Source organism: Oreochromis niloticus, linkage group LG7 (assembly GCF_001858045.2).
Source record: "Oreochromis niloticus isolate F11D_XX linkage group LG7, O_niloticus_UMD_NMBU, whole genome shotgun sequence".
Classification (NCBI taxonomy): Eukaryota; Metazoa; Chordata; class Actinopteri; order Cichliformes; family Cichlidae; genus Oreochromis; species Oreochromis niloticus.
In genome coordinates, this window is record NC_031972.2 from 22,424,454 (window position 1) to 22,444,923 (window position 20,470).

At 41.5% G+C, this 20,470-nt stretch overlaps 1 protein-coding gene across 3 annotated transcripts; it reads right to left on the reverse strand.

The window, feature by feature from the left end:
- Positions 1-604: 604 nt before the first annotated feature.
- On the reverse strand, positions 605-20,032 carry rnf34b (ring finger protein 34b). 3 transcript variants are annotated; one of them, XM_005470267.4, is made up of 8 exons: positions 19,874-20,031; positions 11,736-11,954; positions 9,340-9,843; positions 5,346-5,408; positions 5,022-5,223; positions 4,896-4,919; positions 4,657-4,698; positions 605-3,147 (listed from the first exon to the last, which is right to left on the reverse strand). In XM_005470267.4, the coding sequence occupies exons 1-8, from the start codon at positions 19,877-19,879 to the stop codon at positions 2,963-2,965; spliced, it is 1,245 nt and encodes a 414-aa protein (XP_005470324.1). In that variant the 5' UTR covers positions 19,880-20,031; the 3' UTR covers positions 605-2,962. The 3 variants fall into 3 exon arrangements, with proteins under 3 accessions (XP_005470324.1, XP_005470325.1, XP_005470326.1); XM_005470268.4 differs by lacking the exon at positions 4,657-4,698; XM_005470269.4 differs by lacking the exons at positions 4,657-4,698; positions 4,896-4,919 and having other exon boundaries at positions 19,874-20,032.
- Between the last annotated feature and the right edge of the window lie 438 nt (positions 20,033-20,470).

Consider the following 20,470-nt stretch of genomic DNA (forward strand, 5'->3'; position numbering starts at 1 on the left):
CAGTCCTTGTCTGGAACCATTTTCACAGAAAAGTGTTTTTTTCTTTCATTATTTGTTCCCATTTCTTGGGAAATAAATTCCAAGATAACAATTTGACAGGCATACAAAAGTATTTTTACTCCAACAACATTTTTACTCCCAAACTATTGGAACTATAGTTGCAATATTTTCTGGCAAGGGTCTGATTAACTTAATTTTTTTGTATTGTAATGATCCCAAACAATGCAGTAAAAGCATACCTGGATAGAAAACACTATCAGTCATGGATTGGCTCATGACTTTTAAACAGTATATCAATCAGCGAGAATATCACAGTTTTAGAAAATGAAAAGCAGGGTTTTACATTCTGGTTTGTAGTACTGCATTTTATTGAATCTAATAAATCTTTTTTTTTAATATCTTGATTACCAAAATAAAAAGGTTGAACAGTCAAAAATATAAAGATCCAGGATTACGAGTGCTTATGATGCGCTCTCACTCTGATAATACCTTAGCTGCCCGTGAGTGACATCTTTGAGAGACAGCAGCAACAACAAACTGACAGAGTAACAGCGACTGTTACATCGCATGGTGCGAGTGAATTGGAAGCAGAAGACAACAGAAAGGTTGTAGAAAGCAAGACTATGATGCAACTTTAATAGTGAGAGACATGATCAAACTCATGTGACCATAACCAGCAGAAATACATTCTGAAAAACAGTAAATTCTTCTTCTTCTTTTTTTTTTAAACCTTTGTAATGATTAGAATTTTTAATCATGTCAACCTCAAGGTAAATGGAAAAATATACATTTAATAAAGTATCAGTAAACAACAATAAAAGCTATCTATGCAATTTACTTAACAGCGATTAAATTGCAGTTATTTTATTTACCACAGGCATACTGTACACACAGATACTTCAGTGACATCCGAGTTAACTGGATCTCGTGACAAGAACAAAATGTTTTATTTGCATAACAGGTTAAAGTAAATCAGGCTGCCTCTTACTGTGTGATGGATATTTGGAAATGACGTGGCAAAACGTCTGCGTGAGGAAGTTTCACTCAAAAAACAAAACAAAAAAGAGGAGTAGCACCTGTTACCTTCCTACGATCTGACATTAAAAAGGACGACAAAAACAAGTGATCAATTTGGAAATGAAACAGTATTGCTTGGTGAAAGTTATAGAAAACTAAACCAACTTTAAAATGTAGATAAATATAGGGGCTAAACTCAAGGTCCACTTAGTACCACCTACTGGGGCGTCCAGCAGCATGTCATGGGTTTGTTTTCATTAAATGAAGCTGCTCGCTTCGTTCGCTTCTGTGTCGTCCTCACCTCTCAGCTCCTCCTGGCGAAGATGGGAGAGAGATTTGAGTACAGAAGCCGCCAAATGAGAAACCCTTGCTTCCATAGTGTCAGTCCTATTAGGCAACATCACTTATTTATGATGTGCTGCACAGCAGGATCATTTGTCAGCCAGACTGGGTTCTACTGTCCACAAAAAAGTTCCCTTAGAAGCAGGTAAAATGCGAGAAGACTTAAACCGATTAGCATAGTTGTGCATTTGTAGCTGTGTTACAGTTGTTGATTTAATCATCTTCTAAGTCATTCATGGATAAGTGATATGTTATCTCTTCTGCTTTTTTGTATCAGGAAACGTAGTTGGTAACAACTGCTACACAATTTTGCAGTTAAATTATATTCCACTGTGTTAGAGTTACTGTAAGATGATGGAATAAAACTGTCTTACGTGCATCCTGTCTATAATCACTAGTGGACGTGTGATATTTATAAATCAGTTTAGCTCCTAAGGTACATTTAACGATGACTGTGAGGAGAAATGGACCAGTAGGAGAAAGGACGCGGGGAAATAAAACGTAAACAGGAGAAGGAGGCCTTTCACATGATCTCCCACCTTAGGTCATGTGACATCAAGGAACATCTCAATGGCAAATCAATGAACGATCACATTACAGAGACTGTAAAATGCAGCAAAAAGCTCTACAACAAGCTTGAAAGTGGGCCTTGAGTTCATTTTGTTGTCGTTGTCTGAATAAACATTCGCACAGTAGATCTAGCAGGAATGTACACTGTGACTTAACCAACCGGCAAACTGCAGGAGTCTTGGATGAGACAACCGAGAAAAGATCCTTCACACAGTAAGCGTTAACCGGCTCACGTGTACACACTCTGTTTCCCCAAAGTTCATTTGAGTAAATGGAAAAATAAGAATAAAGTATCACACCAAGCTTGCTGGTTATGTGATGCTTATACTGTGAAATCTTAACCAAATATCAACTCAAGGCATGATTTTTTTTGGCACCCTACATGCTCCTGTGTGAGACGACCTGGTGCATAATAAATATTTTCTAAGAACACTTCTCTTTTTTTTATTTTTATTTTTTACTTTTTTCTGATATTGCACATCCTAAAAAGAAACAAAGAAACAAACAAACAAAAAAAACACTGAAGGAGAATGACACAATGCCATGTGGCATGACTGTGTAAACCATACTGACTCTAACCCTGGGATCTTATATTTTAACTGCTTCTCTTCCCCACAAATAACAAGGTGGTCCACTTCAAGTATCCGCAGGACCACCTCCTGCCCGCTCCTCTCTTGTGGGTCGAATCTAAACAGACACTGGCGAGTACAACGTGATGGCAGGGGCTTCTGCTGTGTGTTTTACAGACCAAAGACAGAGAAAATGAAAGTCCCGATGCAGCCGATGCCGGTCCACCAGGGTGGAGAAAGGGGGGACTGGAACATAAGTTAGTAAGGAGGGCAGGGGGCAAACCGTGGTAGGCCAGAGGCAACAGTCTGGTTTTTAAGACCGAGAAGTTGCTCACGCCTGCTGCAGCATTAGGCCCTGTGAGACGTCATGCACAGCAGTTCATTCTCAGTGATAAATTCAGGGCTCGGGCCACGCCTGAGAGCCGCTCCGACACTCACCCACTAACCCACGCACGCACTGAGTTTTAAGACTTGAAGACATGCACGGCCCGCACAACATACTGCCTGCAGATGGGGCACTCGCTCATCCTCTTTCCGCATTTGGTGCAAGTTACCATGTGACCACATTCCAGTAACACACAGTCGATGATGGCATCCATGCAGATGCGACACAGGTTTTCATCAGCTGCCAGCTGAGCTTTGACGCCATCTGTGGATGGGAATATATATATGTATAAAAAATAAATATTTTCAATAAGCAATCCTTCTGTGCTGTGGGCTCATAAGAGTGTATGGAGATCAGCGTTGAGGTGCACATGCAAGACAGAATAATAAGCACAAACACCATCACTAATGTTTGGCCCAATAAACTACAGCCCTGCACTCCCTGTGGGTTTGAGATGTTATTTAAAATGATAAAGTACTTTGCCTAAGTAAAAAGTTTTATTGCAGATATTTATATCTACACTTCTTGTGAGGTAGAAGCTCTCCGTCTCCAGCTATTAAAAATATTACCGTTCATTTTAATTGGTAAAAAGTTAGTTCTTGGACTAATCTAATGCCTGCACTTTCCATGCCAAAGTAAAAAAACACAAAGAACAAAAAAACTAAACTAAAAAACTTAAAAGCATGTGGTCTTTCCTCTTCTGGGACTGAAACAGTGAAGCCAGTACTGAGGTGCTAAAAACGGGTGAAGCTCTAAAATGCCACAAAATGCTGCCAACTCATTTAAATCTGATTAAGGACTAAAGATAGGCATTATTAGGGCTACGGCAACTTTGATTGACAGGTCGATGCCAACAAGGCTTGCTTGACTGTCTTTGTGGTGTTAGTTCCTTTTGGAGCCCTGTATAATACAAACAATATGGCCTTCTGTACGGTTAACTGAACTAGCAGACATTTCTAGAGGTGCCAAATAGAACAACATAAACCTGTCTGTACTAAATGTTTCCATGTACAGGGGAAAAGAAGGGGTTTTATTTATTTGAGATGAAGATAAAATATCGACACTAACAAAAGGAAACCGCTGAGCCGTCCTGTGACAGCTTGTGAACAGAGCCATGCATAATGATCAACGCATGCTGATGGTAGGCAGACAGCCTCTCCCATCAAAACCATTTAAAATCACAGCAGCAAATTGTATCAGTGCTCTGGTTTTACTAGCACTTAAATGATTGCTGACTGATCAGCTGACTGGCCTAAATCTGGGTCCTGCTGCTCACATCTAGCGTGACAGGAAAAGACCAATGCAGCTGCAGCCTGTCTGCTGCCTGTGCACAGCTGACTAATAAGAGGAGCTAATGTGATCCGCAAGCCCTTCATGTCAACGAGGAAGCTTGACAATGCAATTACACCTGAAGACATGCTGCCACTGAAGCACCATGACGGCTCATCACGAGGTAAAAGCCCTTAAAGAGGGCATTAACGGCACGAGAGGCTGTCCTTCAGAATAAACAGACATGACACACAGGAGAAGAAACACGAGTGACAGAATGCTGAGACACCGAACCAGGCAGGAAATAATGACTTAATAAAAAGCATTGTTGCAACATCACAACAAGCAGGAAGATGGTAAAGGACGGGGTGAGTAAAAGCAGCTGCAGCATGCCTTTACTGGTCTATCAGATGAGTTGCAAATGCAGTATCAGTACAATGGCGATCATGGAGGAGATGGAAATAGTGTGTGATGTGGCTTTTTTTTTTTAGAAAAACATCTTACCTCCAACTCCACTGTTGCAGAGAGGTGGAGGATATGCAACCACTTTATAGTTAAGAAGGGGCAGTAACAAAGAAGATTAGTTTGGGGGAAGTGAACTTGCTCATTAATATAAAAAGTGAAGCAGCAACTAAAGCAGGTTTTTTTTGCATTAAATGCTTCTTCACATAATTATAGCGCATCAGTGGCATAAATGCAATGTTGTAAACACAGATGAATAGACATAATTAAAAGTAAATTACCTGCAGTTATGTTGACATTTTCCACTAAAGCACAAGGAGAATGAAAAAAATGTGTTCGTCAAGAAAAAAAATAAAAATAGTGAAATTTGTAATTTGTAAGAAACAATGAAAATTCAAAGTGCTCACTTGATTTCCTGTTCTGCTCGTTTTCTCTGTAGAGTCGATGCACTCGCTCTAGCAGCTCCCACTTCTCGCAGCAGCCAGAGTAATTGACAAAGTTCCTGGCGAGAATCTCTTTCAGCTGGCGGACGGACAGGTTTTCTATCGCCTCTTCGTTGTCGAGATCAGACAGAGAGGCTCTGATCCTCCTTTGTGTCGCTGGACTGACCTGCAATCCACACACAGCAGCAGAGCCGTAATCACTTACAGAGCAGCAGGATAGCATTTCCTTGGACTTTAAGGATAAGGACAGTTCAACGCTGTAGGTGTGCACGAAAGCGGGTATCACACCTCTATGAGACTTTCCGTGGGCTCCAGGTTCAAGAGGGATGCTGTTGGAGTATCATCATGCTCCTGTGTGAGTGGAGACAAACAGTCAGGTTAATTTAAGTCAGATCAAACTGTCACAATGATTTTGAACTCGTTAAGATAAATACCAAAGACAATGACTGATTTTCGTAGTTTAACTCATAAGATCTAATGCACATCCCATATTAGTTCTTTTCCCTGTGTAAAAATACTTTAACAATCTCAGGTATATAATGCACATTCATGCTCCTCGCTGAACCTGGTTCTACTGGAGGTTTCTTCCTGTTATAAGGGAGTTTTTCCTTCACTGTTGCCAAAAGCTAGTTCAAAGGGGGCCATCTGATTACTGGAGTTCTCTCTGTATTATTGTAGGGTCTTTACCTTATAATATAAAGCGCCTTGAGTTCGACTGTTGTGTTGGTGCTACATAAATAAAACTGAATTGAAGTTATATACATGACTTTTTGTTAGAACAACCTATTCTTTCAGAATACATGTGCTACAACACTATTGAATGAATGCATAAAATGTTACATCACAATAAAGGTTCTATACAAGAACCGCTCGGTTATTGCAGTTAAAAAAAAGACACTGCAGAGATAAACATTACATACTTTGCCATTTTACCTGATGGCTTAGACCTCTTTTGGTTAAAGCAACTAATCTAAAACCTTTATGGAGTTCTAAGGCAGAAAGCATAATAAAATAAATCGTTCCTCCTCTGTGTGACAAGGTTTCATCATTGCCACGATAAAAGAAATTACTTTACCGCTATCCGTGACTTTAACTGCTCAGATAGCCAATGAATGAACAGAGATGTTTAAACACTGTCATAGCTCCTCTTAGCTCAGCAGTTAATTATTCTCTTTGAAGGTGGAGGTCTGGAATTTGCTGTATTTAATAAGAGAATAAAGAGAAAGGAGCTACAGAAGAGTTTAGGCTCTGTTTTGTGTAGCTCTGTGTTATCACTGCTGATATTGCCCTCTTTGTTCTCTTATCTGTGTGACAAAACGAACTCGTGAGGCACTGAAATAAGCTCTAATTGATACCACTGAGTTCAGCGCCTCTCCTTCTAGACCATAAAAACTAAACTCCCTCTCTCTGCTTCAGCACATTCCTGCAGACCATCGTCTTTCTTGAGTAAAGATGTGTTAATAATGAATCCATCAGCAGCGCTGCTAGGTGCCTAACGCTTTGTGCAGACATCGTGCTTTTGCTCAGACGGCACTCCTCAGAGACACAAACATGAGCTGCAGTCTCGACTCTCACAGAGAGCTGAACCTCAGTGGAGCACATGAATGATGTTAGATTTTATTCAGCCATCAAAATGACATAAAAGTACTAGAAAGCACTTGAATTAACCAGCAAGGCTGCAGAAGCACAAGCAGAAACAATATTATTATAGTAAGACAAAACGTTCAGAAGGCTTTTGTGTACAACAAAACATACACGGGCTAGATATTTTTTATTTTGGCTCTGCACAGGAGGATTTCCTTGAAATGTGTCAGGTTCCATCACATGCTTACTGATTCATAGATTTGATGCCAAATGTTAGCAAAAAATGCCCAGACATTTTCAAGGGCCATAACCTCCTGGACGGATGCCGATATCGTCATATCTCATGCTAGAGAGCTACAAATGTCAAGGTAATTCAAAAGAGAAATTACGGCATCTTGTCAAACAAATAGGCTTCTAGTTTTGACATTATATTGTGATAAAACTTAAGATTATCCTGCAATCCTGTCAATCATCCTGTGCACTGAAATGTTAAATCTCAAAGCAACTGATCCAATTTCCTCCCCTTTCTTTGATATTCAGTGTATTTTCCAGCTCCAGTCTGAAAAGTGACACCAATATCCCCCAAACATCGCCTCAGAGAAAATGGGTTATTCATCAAAAGCAACGATGTGTACGGTCCTTTTTTTGTGAAAATGGTTGAAGTGGTATCAACTCGAGAGTTTGAATATCTAAGTGAGCATGAAAATCTTACTCAGTTCATGCAGTGGCTTTGCATTATCACACAAAAAACTGCATCACCCAAAAAGGTATTTCACTGCAATTTGTAGTTTCAGAAGCTAAAGCTAATAGATTGTATATGAATAATGGACCTAACCACAGTGATGTCAACCACTAATCAATCACAAAGCAGAGTCCTGAGCAAAGTGGACACTGTCATTTAAAAAAACCCCAAAACAAACAAAAGCAGATACCACACGAGGGACATTATCTTGTTTTGTTTTTTTTATAAACTCCAGCAGACTCTCTGGCTTACAACACCAGCAACATTTTATCTTCAGTGTGAGACCTGAAACTCTTTAGGAAAGTATAATTTTCCTATGGATGTCTGTAAACAGGAATTATTTCACAACCCCACAGATCTCAACATTATGTCTGCAACATGCAGGATCTGTGGGGCTTGTCCTACTGAAATGGTGCCAACTCCAGCATCGGGCATCCTTGTCACTCATTGCTCCTTCTGCTGGAGCAGAAATAGAGACTCCACTGTAGCCCATCTGCTTCAAGTTTTGATGTGTTGCATGCTCAGAGATGCTCTTCTGCATACCTTTGTTTTAACTAGTGGTTACTTGACTTACAGTTGCCTTCCTATCAGGCTATTCTACTCTGACCTCTGGCATCTTCTTGCCCAGAGGTTTGCAGATTCTTGGATATTTTCTCTATTTCAGACAATTCTCCGTAAACCGTAGAAATGATTGTGCAGGAAAATCCGAGCAGTTTCTGAGATGGTCAGCTCGCCATTCTGATGCTCTGTTTGAACTTGAGCAGGCTGTCGACCTTGTCTAAAGGCCTAAATGCACTGATTTGCTGTCATGTGATTTGCTGATATTCAAACAGCAAAAATCAGATGTACCTAATAAAGTGACTGTGTGTCTTTATGTTAATTCACTGAGCTTTTGTAACTATACTTGGAGATTTCATCTGCCACCAAACTTTTATTGGCAGTGATGTCTGTTAATTCTCAGTTGATTTTAATGATGAGGTATATTTTAGGAAGACCATGGCACAAATATATCCGGTACATACGTTAGATTAGCTCAGACTTCACCCCCCAAAAGCCCCATATCCTACATATGTCTAGTCTGAGAGTGCAGTTTGGGGTGATCGCTGTTCCTTAGAGTGAAATCTAGTTGGACCGCCCAAATTTTGACAGATTTTTTTCTCAATAATTCATGAAGTTAACACAAATGTCTCAGATGACTTGTGCTTTCTTGTCTGACTGTCTTTGTAGTATTTGTGTCAAAATTTGGTGGTAAGAAATTTAAAGTGCCACAAACTAAAATCTGCACAGTGCCCATCCCATGAAGAGATGAGAGGAGGAGTGTACAGTGGTGTTTCTGCTGTTTGGTTGCAGCTGTGACGCTGTGGGGAGTTTTCAACCTGTGCTCCTGTTACATAACAGGCTCAGTCCATGTAACAGAACTAAAAAAAGGCAAAGGGCTTAATCTGCCTCGCTGGCTGGTCCGAGGGCTTTGCACTTACACACAGAGCTAGCACACATAGCTAACACAGCTGTTTGCAGCTGTCACATGGATATTTTGCTGAACACTGCACCAGTACTAAGGAGGAGAGTTAACCTTTTTTCCCTTCAATGGAGTAGATTTTTCATTCATAACAAAGCAACAAGACCAGAAAAAAAAGAAAAGAAGGCAGCACAAAGGAAAGAGTAAAGCATGAAATCAAATGAAACAGACATCTAAGCCCTCTATGCACACGAGAGTGCTTGTTTGTTAGAGAGTTAAAAAGAGAAGAAGTTAAAACAGCTACTCTGAAACTTAATATGTTGATTTCACCTCTGAAATTAATTATCTCGGACAGAATGAGGACAGATGTGAAGGAAGTATGGCGGATGTAAATCAGGGAATGATGCTTGTGCACGTGCGGCTGCCAGGATGCTCGCTGTATAGGCTCCACATGCTGACACACTGTGAATGAAAGCGGTGTGTTTGTGAGCACAGACCTGGCTGGTGGTCCCTGAGCTGTCACTTGGGCTGAGCACGTCTCCCTGAGAGGCGGAGAGGACCGACTGTTCAGAGGTGGAGCGCGTCGCGGAAGGGGGCGAGGCGGCACGTGAGTGCGGGAGCGAGTGCAGGCTGTCTGTGTCATCTCCCCCTTCATCTTCCTCCTCTTCTTCTTCCTCCTCCTCCTCCTCTTCGTGTGTATCCTCCTCCTCCTCCTCCTCCTCTTCATCCTCCTCATCCTCCTCCATCACCGGTCTCGGGGTCTGCCTCGCGCCCTGGTGACAGAGCACCAAGTCCACCAGGTCCTCCTTCTCCCTGCATGTGTCGGTCGGGATGTTGCGCAGCAGCAGATACTGGCGCAGGTCCTTCACCCTGAGCTGCATGAGCCGAGGCCGCTGGAAGGCCGTGCCGCGCAGGAGGTGGCACGTCGTGCAGCAGCGCAGGTTCTCCTGCAGCACCGAGCACAGAGCGCAGAAGCTCTTCTTACAGTCACAGCAGATGTGCTGCAGGGGGAGGAGAGATTGAAAGACAGATGCGATGTGATCAGTTATTCTTTCTCTTCTGACTGACGCAAACAAACTTGTTCTTGAAGTTATTCTTTTTCAGCAACATAAGGGTGATGATGTCTGGCCTGTTAACTTATAAACTCTTTACCATTTATGCCACTTTAAAAAAAATAAGGGAACCACCTTCAGAAAGAAATCTAATCAGATTAGACCTATGAAAAATGGGCAAAGTTTAGCTTTTGACCGACATTCCTTTTAATCAGTACTGAGTGCAGCCACGTCCCCATATAGCCACTTATTTAAATACTGCATGCAGGAGTCGCCTGGCTCTGCCTGAATCGCCCTGACAAAGAGAAACCTTAATAACCACGAACACAGAGTCCCATCTGAAACAGTGCCCAGTCATTTCTAGGAAAGAGAGTCCAGAAAAGAGACGTAAACCATCTGTAGCTCCTGGTGATGTTTGACATTTAACAGGCTTAACACTGTCTCCTGATACAGAGCCTCTGAGTAGATTGACACTTCAAATGGGCAGGAAAGCGGGTCGGCCACGGCTGTAAACATTTTCTTATCGCTTGTGCACAAATGTGCTCCTGGTCCACAAGAAGCACATTTGCACCGTAACAGATACTTTGCTTCAATCAGTTGTTGTTAATCCCCCAGCAGGTTTTTTTCCCCCTTCTTTTTATAAAGATACTAGAAAAATACCACGCTGACAGTGAAATGGAAGTCAACCCGGCATCTGTGAAGCTGCGTGGAAAGAGGAAGAGTTTTAATCAGTCCGTCTGACTGCCAGGCAGATAAAACTCTGCCATGCTAACATGTTGAGCTGTGCAGAGACCCTGGAAAGGTACGGCACACATTCTAACACAACCAGGTAAGCTGTTTAGCCGAGTCCTCTTAAAAATAGTTTTACTCTAAAACAGCACGTTTGCTGCAGAAACCAGCGAATAAATACACATCAGAGGAATAAAAACTATGAAATGTTCAAAAATCTGAAGTTTTAGAGTTTAGAGACGTCAAAGAGAGACAAGCCCGTGAGTTCTCAATGGCTACGTTTACGTGGAGGCTAATATTCACATTCTGAAAAGTTTAAAAGTAGGAAAAGAATACAATTGCCTCATCATGCACTGCTCGAGCTTTTATTTAAAGGATTTCTGTCAATAGTGCAAAACAATGTTCTTGACTTGCACCAAAATGGGATGGATATTGATCTTCAGAGTGCTGTTTAGACAAGTATCAAAGACCAGTCTGAATAATATTACTCTTCACTAACAGGGACCGATTAGTTTGACAACGTTTCTTGTAAGAGAACGGCTGCTGTAACAAAGATGGATCTATGCCTAAGACTGCGGTTTGGGGAAGGCCTCGCTGAGGACTGGTGGGGGCACCCCAGAGCTGGGCAGATCTCCATGTACTAATGAGAGCCATGAGAACTGAGGAGAAAATGAAAATGAAAATGAGATCAGAAGAGTGAAAATTTGGCCTTGCTCCTTAAATTAAAAGGTATCTCAAATTAATCATTGTGCTGATTAAGAAAAGCAACATTTGGTAAACATCTGGTTTATATTAAAATACAATTGAGAAACTTCTAAATGTTTTGCAGGATTTAAAAGAAAAAAAAAAAAAAGATGACTCCGAACTTTAGGATGCGTTTTCCTGAATGCACGAGGAAGAAAAAGTCGCTGCTCACAACCGCACAGAATGATTACAAGGCTGAAAAAAGGTGTGTAAAATGTTGAGTGTGAGGGATTACTTCGCACCTTTGCAGTCTCTGCGAGTTCATTTTTATATAGCACAGGCATGATGTGACTCTCTCGCCCTAAGACAGCTGGGATAGGCTCCACTTACTGCTTAGTCACATCTCACTCGCTGACATCCGTGTTTACCTTGCGTCTGAAGACCGAGAAGGCCAGTCCGCAGGCCTTGCACAGCTGCCCGGCGCTCCCTGAGCTGGTGGGGGGGTAGGTGGAGTACCCAGCACTGGGGGCGAAGCGAAAGGGCCCCGCGCCTGCTCCAAACCCCGGCTGCTGGGCCCGCACCGTGCCCGTGCCCATCACCTCGTTCAACAGCCCGCAGCATGACGCCCACATGGACGATGCTCCTGCCTATAACAACACAGACAGAAATACACCCACGTGACTTAGATATGACTTTTAGAGACATCTAGTACAGAAGTTTATACAGTACTTAAGTATTATCATCGATGAAATTTAATGACTTTTTGAGGATGACAATTTATTTTAAATTCTTTTTCAGTCAAATGTGATAATGTAATAATAAAAACATTTCCCCCCTCAAATTTATACCAAGTATAAATGCTGATCAGCCACAACATTAAAACCACATACAAGTGAAATTAAAAACATGGATCAACAACGTTACAATGCGAAGGAAAACTTTATGCCCTGGCATTCATGTGCATGTTCCACGCATGGTATGACCCACACCATGCGAGTCACAATGGTTGCAGGCCAGCTGCCCTGTATTTGTGCCCTTCTGTTGGCAGAGTTGCATGAAAGACAAGAGGAGCTAAAACGGTTAGTTTCGGGGATTTGATAAACTGAGGGGCTGCACTTAGGTCAGCAGGATAAATAAGGATTATTTTGAACTGTAGCTCAGTTGAACCCCCCGATAGAAACAAAAATATGGAGCTAGGGAAGAGCAGAACAGCACTTAGGTCTTTTAACTTATTTTCAAATGTCTGAAAAATAGAACCTACGTCGTAGAAACAGCATTAACATTGGAGCAGATAAAGGTAGAGCCAACTTTAATTACTTTAAAACTACACCTCTGGGTGACTTGTGAAGATTAATTAAGTATGATCTTATCTTAATACATCATAACGCCATAATTTCTTTACTAATTATAGTTTAAAAAAACCTGTACTATTAATTAGAACCTACAAAGTTATGAAACAAATAAAGATAAAGTACAATATTGCATAAAGACCCATATAAAATATCAAACTACAGTACGACACTTGAGTAATACACTGTGCTTAGGGGAGATCAATGACTGGAAAGAGAGAGAGAGAAGCACATTATTGAGAGTGCTCCTGCAGGTCAGAGATAATTAGAAAGAAGACGTCTCAAAAATATATTAATGACATTTTCAGCAACAGCGCTGTGGCTTAAATTTATAAATTTAATTTATTTTGAGCCACGTTAAAAGAGTCCAAGCCATACAACGGCTATTCTTGTGTGGCTCAAATGGGAAGAGGTGGATGTAAATACATACTCTAAATGTCCCGAGGTAGCTTCCAGACTTAAGTTGGTATATGTAAAATCAAAGCAAATGCCCCACGCAAAAAGAATAAATCGGATGTGTCTGCAGATCTCAAAAACGGCCCAGAGACGGGGAGCAAAGATGGTGCGATGGGAGCTACGGCTCCTTGGAGCATACTGATGCGGGGAGGAAGGAGGGGGGAGGACAGCGAGGAGAGAATATGTCTTCTGTTGTTCCCCAGCCTGCTGAATCAATAGCTGACATGAGCATAATGTAAGCCCTCTTTGGTTCATGGCTCCATGTGGAAAAACAAAGGAATTCACGGGATCCTGCCACATCTTTTCTTAAGACAGCCCTCTGCTCCGACTTGTCACAAACACCCTGTGATCTGACTTAAGGATGGCGTTATGTAATCTTAGCAAAGACGCACTAAATGTGGACTCGGGACGCGCAGGGGAAAAGTCTACTTCCACCAGCTCCACAGTTCAAATCATTAACTAATCTCATTAATTGAATGAATGACTGTTTCCGGTAGGCACCATTAATCTTTCTGTCTCCCTGCCTGCATGTCTGTCATTAAATTAATGAATAACAATTTTGCCCGATTTCAATTCATATTTTTTAAGGCTACTACTTAATTCACATGCCATCAACTGTTTCATTATTTTTCAGTTAACTGATAAATTGTTTAGCCTGTAAAATGAAGTATGGAGGAAAATGTCTTCCTCCATTACTCTCAGCCCGAGGTGATATTTTGAAGAGATTGTTTCGTCTTTCCAAAAACCTGGAAGTTTTCCTCAGAGATTCTGCTCCATATGGTCCATATTGACATGATATGTTAGCATCATGCAGCTGCTGCACATCCATGATGTGAATCTCGGTTCCACCACATCCCCAAGGTGCTCTATTGGATTGAGATCTGATGACTGTGGAAGGCCATTTGAGTACATCATTACACCAGGACCAGCCCGAATCCTTGAATGCATAGCTCGCAGTTGTTTATGCCGAATTATCTCCAATTTTCCTTTCTTAGCTGACAGGAGTAGCACCCGGTGTGGTCTTCTGCTGCTGTAGCCCATCTGCTTCAACGCTTCACTTGTTGTGTGCCCAGAGATGGTCTTCTGTGTACCTTGATTGTAACAAAAGGGTAATTTGAGTTATTTTTTTTCCTTCCTGTCAGCTCAAAGCAGTCTGGACATTCTCCTCTGACATCAACAACATATTCTAGCCCAGAGAACTATTGCTCACTGGATATTTTCTCTTTTATCAGACCAGTCTCTGTAAACCTGAGAGGTAGCTGTGTGGAAAAATCCCTGTATATCAGCACTTTCTACAATACTCTGGAACCAACAACCACGTCACCTTCAGTCACTTTAATCATGTTTTTTCCTCATCCTGATGCTCAGTTTGAACTCCAGCAGGTTCTCCTGACCATGTCAAAATCTGCCGAGTTGCTGTCATGTGACTGGATGAATTACATATTGTAGAAAAAATGTAAAAATAAATAAATAAATAAAATAAAAAAAATAAACAAGAGATTTTGAAATTTGCTGATTGTCAAACTTGTTGTAGAGGATGACCCCAGATGCCTCACTCACTGCATCCTTCTCAATACTTAAACAAACCATACATCCACGCATTATTAAGATATCTACCTGGCTACCAATCCACCAGTATATTACGTTATATTAATAAAAAATATATATCAATAAACATATACAAAAAAACCCCACTATATAATAAAAGTACATTTTTTTTATTTTATTATATAAGTTTTATTTGTTTTTCTTAGATGGCTGCTTGTCCTTGGTACATTCCTCCACAAGCTGCTCACTTTATCCAGATATTCTTATGCAGAGTTACACTAAATCTTGTCTTACTCGCCTGTGGCATAAACTTGACCCCGTGGTTAGCTGCTAAGAAGTCTCCGGTTAGATAAAACCTCTCTCATAAGGGAATGAAGCCACTAAAAGGAATTTTACTGCATTCTCCGGGATGAGGAGCCACTGCAGCCTGGCCATGAAAACAGTCTTATTTGGCTTTAAGCCAGCAGCACGAGTTCCCCGTGTCACTTCAATTAGCACACTGCGAGCTCTGTAGGCAGGGAGTCCTGAATAAACAAGTGACAAGTGCAAACATTACATGTAGGGCAGCGTTTTAGGTTTTTTTTTTTGTGCTTTGTTTTGTTTGTTTTATCTTCACTTAACAGTCTGTTAACTTGAATAATACCTCTGGGGATACTGTACTGTGCGTTTTTATCATTCCTGTCACCTGTCACATTTCTGACACTGCTGCTGGGGTTCAGCCATCACACTGACTAGCCCCTACACACAAGTTTAAAGTGTGAAAGTAGCAAAATCTAACAGAGGCATGGATTTAAATAGAAAAACCCACAGGGGAGAGCCTTGTGTGGCCAAACAGCTAGCCGACCTCATAAAATGAGCCTAGAAGATCAAAACTTAAAAACTGCCCAAGCATCCACAAGTGTAACCGGGATGAGAACCTAGATGAGGCTTAAATGGGTCACTGACAGACTGACGCAAACTGGAGAAATGAGTCACATACTGAGATAGACAATTTTAACCTTGCTTCAAACTGTAATAGCGTTTGTGCATGACTTTCTGAACTACTAAACATCAAATGAAGAAACTGTCTCTCAAACAAAAGATCTTCTCTTTCCCTGGACGTGGATATGTAATAGTAAGCAAACACGCTGACCCCACAGTGAAACAGAGAGCACAGGAGAGCAGCAAAGCAGCCGCGGAGACTCTCACACAGAGCTGAAATTACATAAGTGCACATGAATTGGACTATATAATTAACATAAATGACTTTGTTTTACTTGCAGCACTTGATCGCTCTGACACTGCTTTTACTTTTATTTTCTGTCTTTATGACTGACATTTTGGATATACACTAACATGCATCAAGCCAGCTACAAAAACAACACGAGAATGGGGTTATAATAAAATTACTCAAGTTGCACTATGGGAAATGTAGGAATTGAATAATAATAATGGAATTCAGCTTAGAAGGAAAATAAACTTTAAATACTTTAAACGGGAGTGCTTCAGTGCTTTACTGATGTATTGCAGTGCCCTGGTAGCATAATTTGATTATCGATGGTGACCTTTGTTGATGTCACGTCCCCATCCCTCTTCCTTTACCTTTTCCCCCTTGCAGGAAACACAACTGCAAAACTTAAGATGTATTTTAAGCCTATGCAGGACTCGGAAAGCACTGATGCACGCTGCATTGTTGAATTAAGTCATCGGCTGGGTCTTGGCTTCTTGTAGCAGTACTCAATGTGAACCTCCGAATGATGTTTGTGGTAATGTAAGCATAAGGCTTTGATAAACAGAGGGAAATCTGTAAAAGTGGATATTGTTTCTCTGTTAAAGGAGTGAAATCTAAACAAAAAACCCCCAAAGTACTCTGGCTACATCTGTCTAAATGATACAAATGACACCTGGGGCTGACTTCTGCAAGTCTGCATGCACATGTGGACCAACCAGAGACTATTATGCGGATTTTTGAGAGAAAACTGTGCACTGTCATACATTTTATTGAAGGGGCCTTCAATGCTAATCTCCCATCATCCACCGCCTCTCTCCCGCCTTTTCATTTCCTTTCTCTCTCCTGAAGCTCTTTCAGTTTTTTCCCCCCTCTTGTATCAACTGCAAATGTCACTCACACTGTGAAAAGTGAATTCAGCTGGCTGCCTGTTTATACCGGAGATAATGGTTTCAGAAAAAAAAAATAACTAATTGATTTAACGCCTTTAGACATTTGTCTGAAAATGATGGGGCTAAATGTGATATTTTTCCATTTAAATTATGACACAAATACAGTCAGTGATGTCTGCTGGAGGATGCAGATGTCAAAGTCTGGAGAAATATGCATGTGCAAATCAAACTGCTACAGGCAAAGTTGGATTTGTGTGTACAAAATGTGAAATTGACAAAGTCTACTCTGAAGGCAAAGGACGACTTGGCTGGATTTAGCCCTGGAAACAGAGTCCTGCAGTCCTGCAATATAAAAACTATCATAAAATATCACCAGGAATCTTGTGCACCCCTTTGATTCTTTATAGCTTCAGACTTCTTTGTCTAGAAATAAGCCCCAGGTGAGTTTAGTCCCATTTGGAACGAAGTGTGATCCACTGGAAGCAGAGATTTGTGACTATTTACTCCCACCATGCCCAGTATGGGCTTTGAGATGGCCGTGAAAATGAGAATTTTTAAATGCAAAATAAAGAAAAAAAAGAAAAAGAAAAAGCCAACCACTTAAGTCAGAGGTTTAACTCTGAATAAAACGACACTGGCAGCACAGACTGCATAGCAGTCTTTCCCGTTTTGAGACGCATGCTTACACAACCCAGCGCCGTCCCGTCCACAGGGGCAGAAAAGCTGCTTTTCAATTTAAACCAGATTAGTCAATAAAACGTCACATCCATTTTGCTTTCCCGGGACACAGCGAGTGATGATGTGCCTCGGGAAAATTAACTTCACAGAGTTAAGCCGTCTGTTTTCTTATCTGCCACAATATTGCGATAAACAGGAGAGGAGGGAGGGAGGCATTAAAAGAGAAAAAAAAAAGTCTTAGTTGAATATCTGCAAAAAATTAAAAAATAAATAAATAAATAATGATTATCAGAACAGCCTTTCAGTCAAAAAAATCACGTCCTCTGTGATTTCAACCTGAACCCCAGCTCACTTATTCTCCAAAAACAGCTTCTATTTTACGAGGACAGGCCTTGCACATAAAACCAAGTTAGTTAAAAGCAACCATTAAGAGCTACAAATGCACCGATATATCAGCCAAACGTCAATATCATCCCTGTTCGCTGCCATCAACCTGCCAGCAAATGGGATGACATTTACTGATGACTCTGGCCAAAATGTCTTTTCTGCTGTGTCACATAAATTTTGCGCCTGCTCAATGTTTGAAGATAGTGATATGATGGGAGTTTTTTCATAATGAGGTCCTTGTTTTCTTAGCGCGCAGGAGGAAAATTGCAAAAACAAACAACTTCTTTGGTAATCAGCCAAATGGTTATTTTAAGCATCAGAATTGGCTCACAAGTTCAAGATGGGTGCATCGCCACTAATTGCAGCTATAGAAACAATATTTCCCTTTTTACCCACTGAGAGCCAAATAAGAAGCTACAATAACACTGATGAATCCAAAGCTAAACAGAAGAGCAGCATCGCTCCAAAACAAGAAAAAAGGGGGGGATTAGTGAAAGAAAAACCTACATAACACAAATAAACATCAAATATTATAATAATCCAGCAATCTTTAGTGACTTTGTTCAGAGTTGACTGTAAAAATTTGGCAGGCAAAACCTAAATAATTATTTTTTTAAAACCCACCTCAACACACTGCAGCCTAAAAAGTGCAGGAAAACAGACGACGGGGTGATGGGTCAACACATGTTCAACATTTACAAGAAATGCTGCAAAGTGAGAAAATGTGACCATACACACAAACCACGCAAGAAGCTAAAACGGCCTTCTGTTTAAATGTTTCAGTGGCATGTTTCAGAAAATGTTCCATCTGCTGAAATCCCTGCAGCATTTCAGTGCCGATGCTTCCATAAGTTTGCTTTGTCTATTTCAGTGTGTTGGGCCACTTCGGGGTGACTAAAGAAACAGTCTGACCTGGCACAAAGAACATATCATTTCACTATGTACTGTAGGAAAAGGATTTCACAGAAAAAAAAGAGACACGCCAATTCAAAGCAGAGCTTTAGTGAGGAGTTAAAAGGCTATGTGTTTGGTTATTTTGCACCTCTGGAACTAAGAGAGGCTTTATTCACAAAAAGGAGGAGATTTCCCTTTTAAGGTAATCACTGACGCATGCGGTGAGCTTTTAAAAAAATCATCCAGTCAGCTTTAACTGCTGTAACAGATGATTAAGTGTCAACTGCCACCGACAGCAGGAGGGTATTCGTACTGTGTACACTCACGTTCCTTGATGCTGCTGCTGCTGTTTGATGGTGATAATGAAGATAGGACTGGTTGTAGCCCTGCCTTCACTTCACTTCACTTCACCTTTCACACCGACTGCCACCAGAAACCTGCCACCACCAGAGGACCAATGACATCATCGCGGTAGTCTTCATCATTATCTGTCCTAAGCTGCCAGACAGCTTCATCACCTTTCCTTCCTGTGCTGCAGCCTGTAGCTGTTACAGCACAGGCGCACACAAACAAACACACGCATATACACAAGCGCACACTGGGAGGAAGGAGACTCCTGCACAGCCTGACACAGCTTGGACCTGAGAGGTGACCCTCTCGGTATCCCGAGACGTCTCCCGAACATCCCCACGCTCTCTCACTCACCGGCCGCAGTGTCTCTATCTCGTTAGAGCGGATTAAAGCCTGACGATGAATGGATGTCGCTCTGGCCACTTTAGTCCACTGAACTATCACTCTGGGGTCAAAGCAGGCTCATTAAAAGGCTACACACTGTACCCAGTGTTTATCAGGACGGCTGGAGACGTTGGGAAAGCATTTCCAAGCTTGCACCCTCGACAGGAAAATAATGGAAAACCCAGACTGTCAGGCGCTGGAATGACAGCGGCGAGTAATGAAATGTGATGGCAAGTTAAAAATTAAAGAGTGTCTGCAGCGTTCAAGCCTGTTGATACAACTGCACACAAATGAAATTAACTGGCATTAGGATGGGGATATTCCCTGCTTCTCGATGCAGCACCCCGTGCACATCACGGCACCGCATGAGCCTCGTTAACAATCCAAATCACAAACGAGCTGCAGAAACAGGCACATACCTTCATTGCACCTCTCGTCTGAGGAATTTGCCGAGTAATGTCAGAACGACGACCATTGCAAGTGCACAGGGAATCAAACCATTACGTCTTCCCTCTCTCCGGCTACCAGTGTGTGTGGAGTAAGCATAACGTAATGGCCAAGAGAGCCACAGCCAATCACAAAGAGCACACGGGCGCTGGTATCTTTAGCAGCCAATCCGCCCCGACACATCACCGAAGTAGGCGTTCACGCCTGTGCGTAAAGACGCATCTGAGCGTGCCAGACGAATCACGCTATTTTTTTTTTATCCTCAGCGTTGGTTTATTCTGGTGACTTAGCAGCAATAAGCATTTTATTAAGGTGCTCAGCTTTAACAGCCCTCACACAAATTTGGTGCCTTTCACAATGAAAACTCCTTGAAATCGCAAAAAATAACACATCAGCTTGAAGGGGTCGTGTCTGCAGGAAGAGGTGATTTCAAAACTAAGCTTATCTTCCGCACCAGCACAAGCTGTGTTATTTCTGTCTGTTTGTACCAAAACTAAATGCGTTTACAGTCTTATTTACAGGCACATTTAGCCTCTCTCTGTGTGTGCGCGCGTGTGCGTCTGTGTGCG

Bases quoted from the DNA above. Each gene is read 5' to 3' on its own strand.
- rnf34b (XM_005470267.4), bottom strand. The intron at 5,224-5,345 runs GTGTGATACCCG...TGTGGATTGCAG, and splicing joins CCACGGAAAGTCTCATAGAG to GTCAGTCCAGCGACACAAAG. The intron at 3,148-4,656 runs GTAAGATGTTTT...TCCCATCCACAG, and splicing joins CTGCAACAGTGGAGTTGGAG to ATGGCGTCAAAGCTCAGCTG.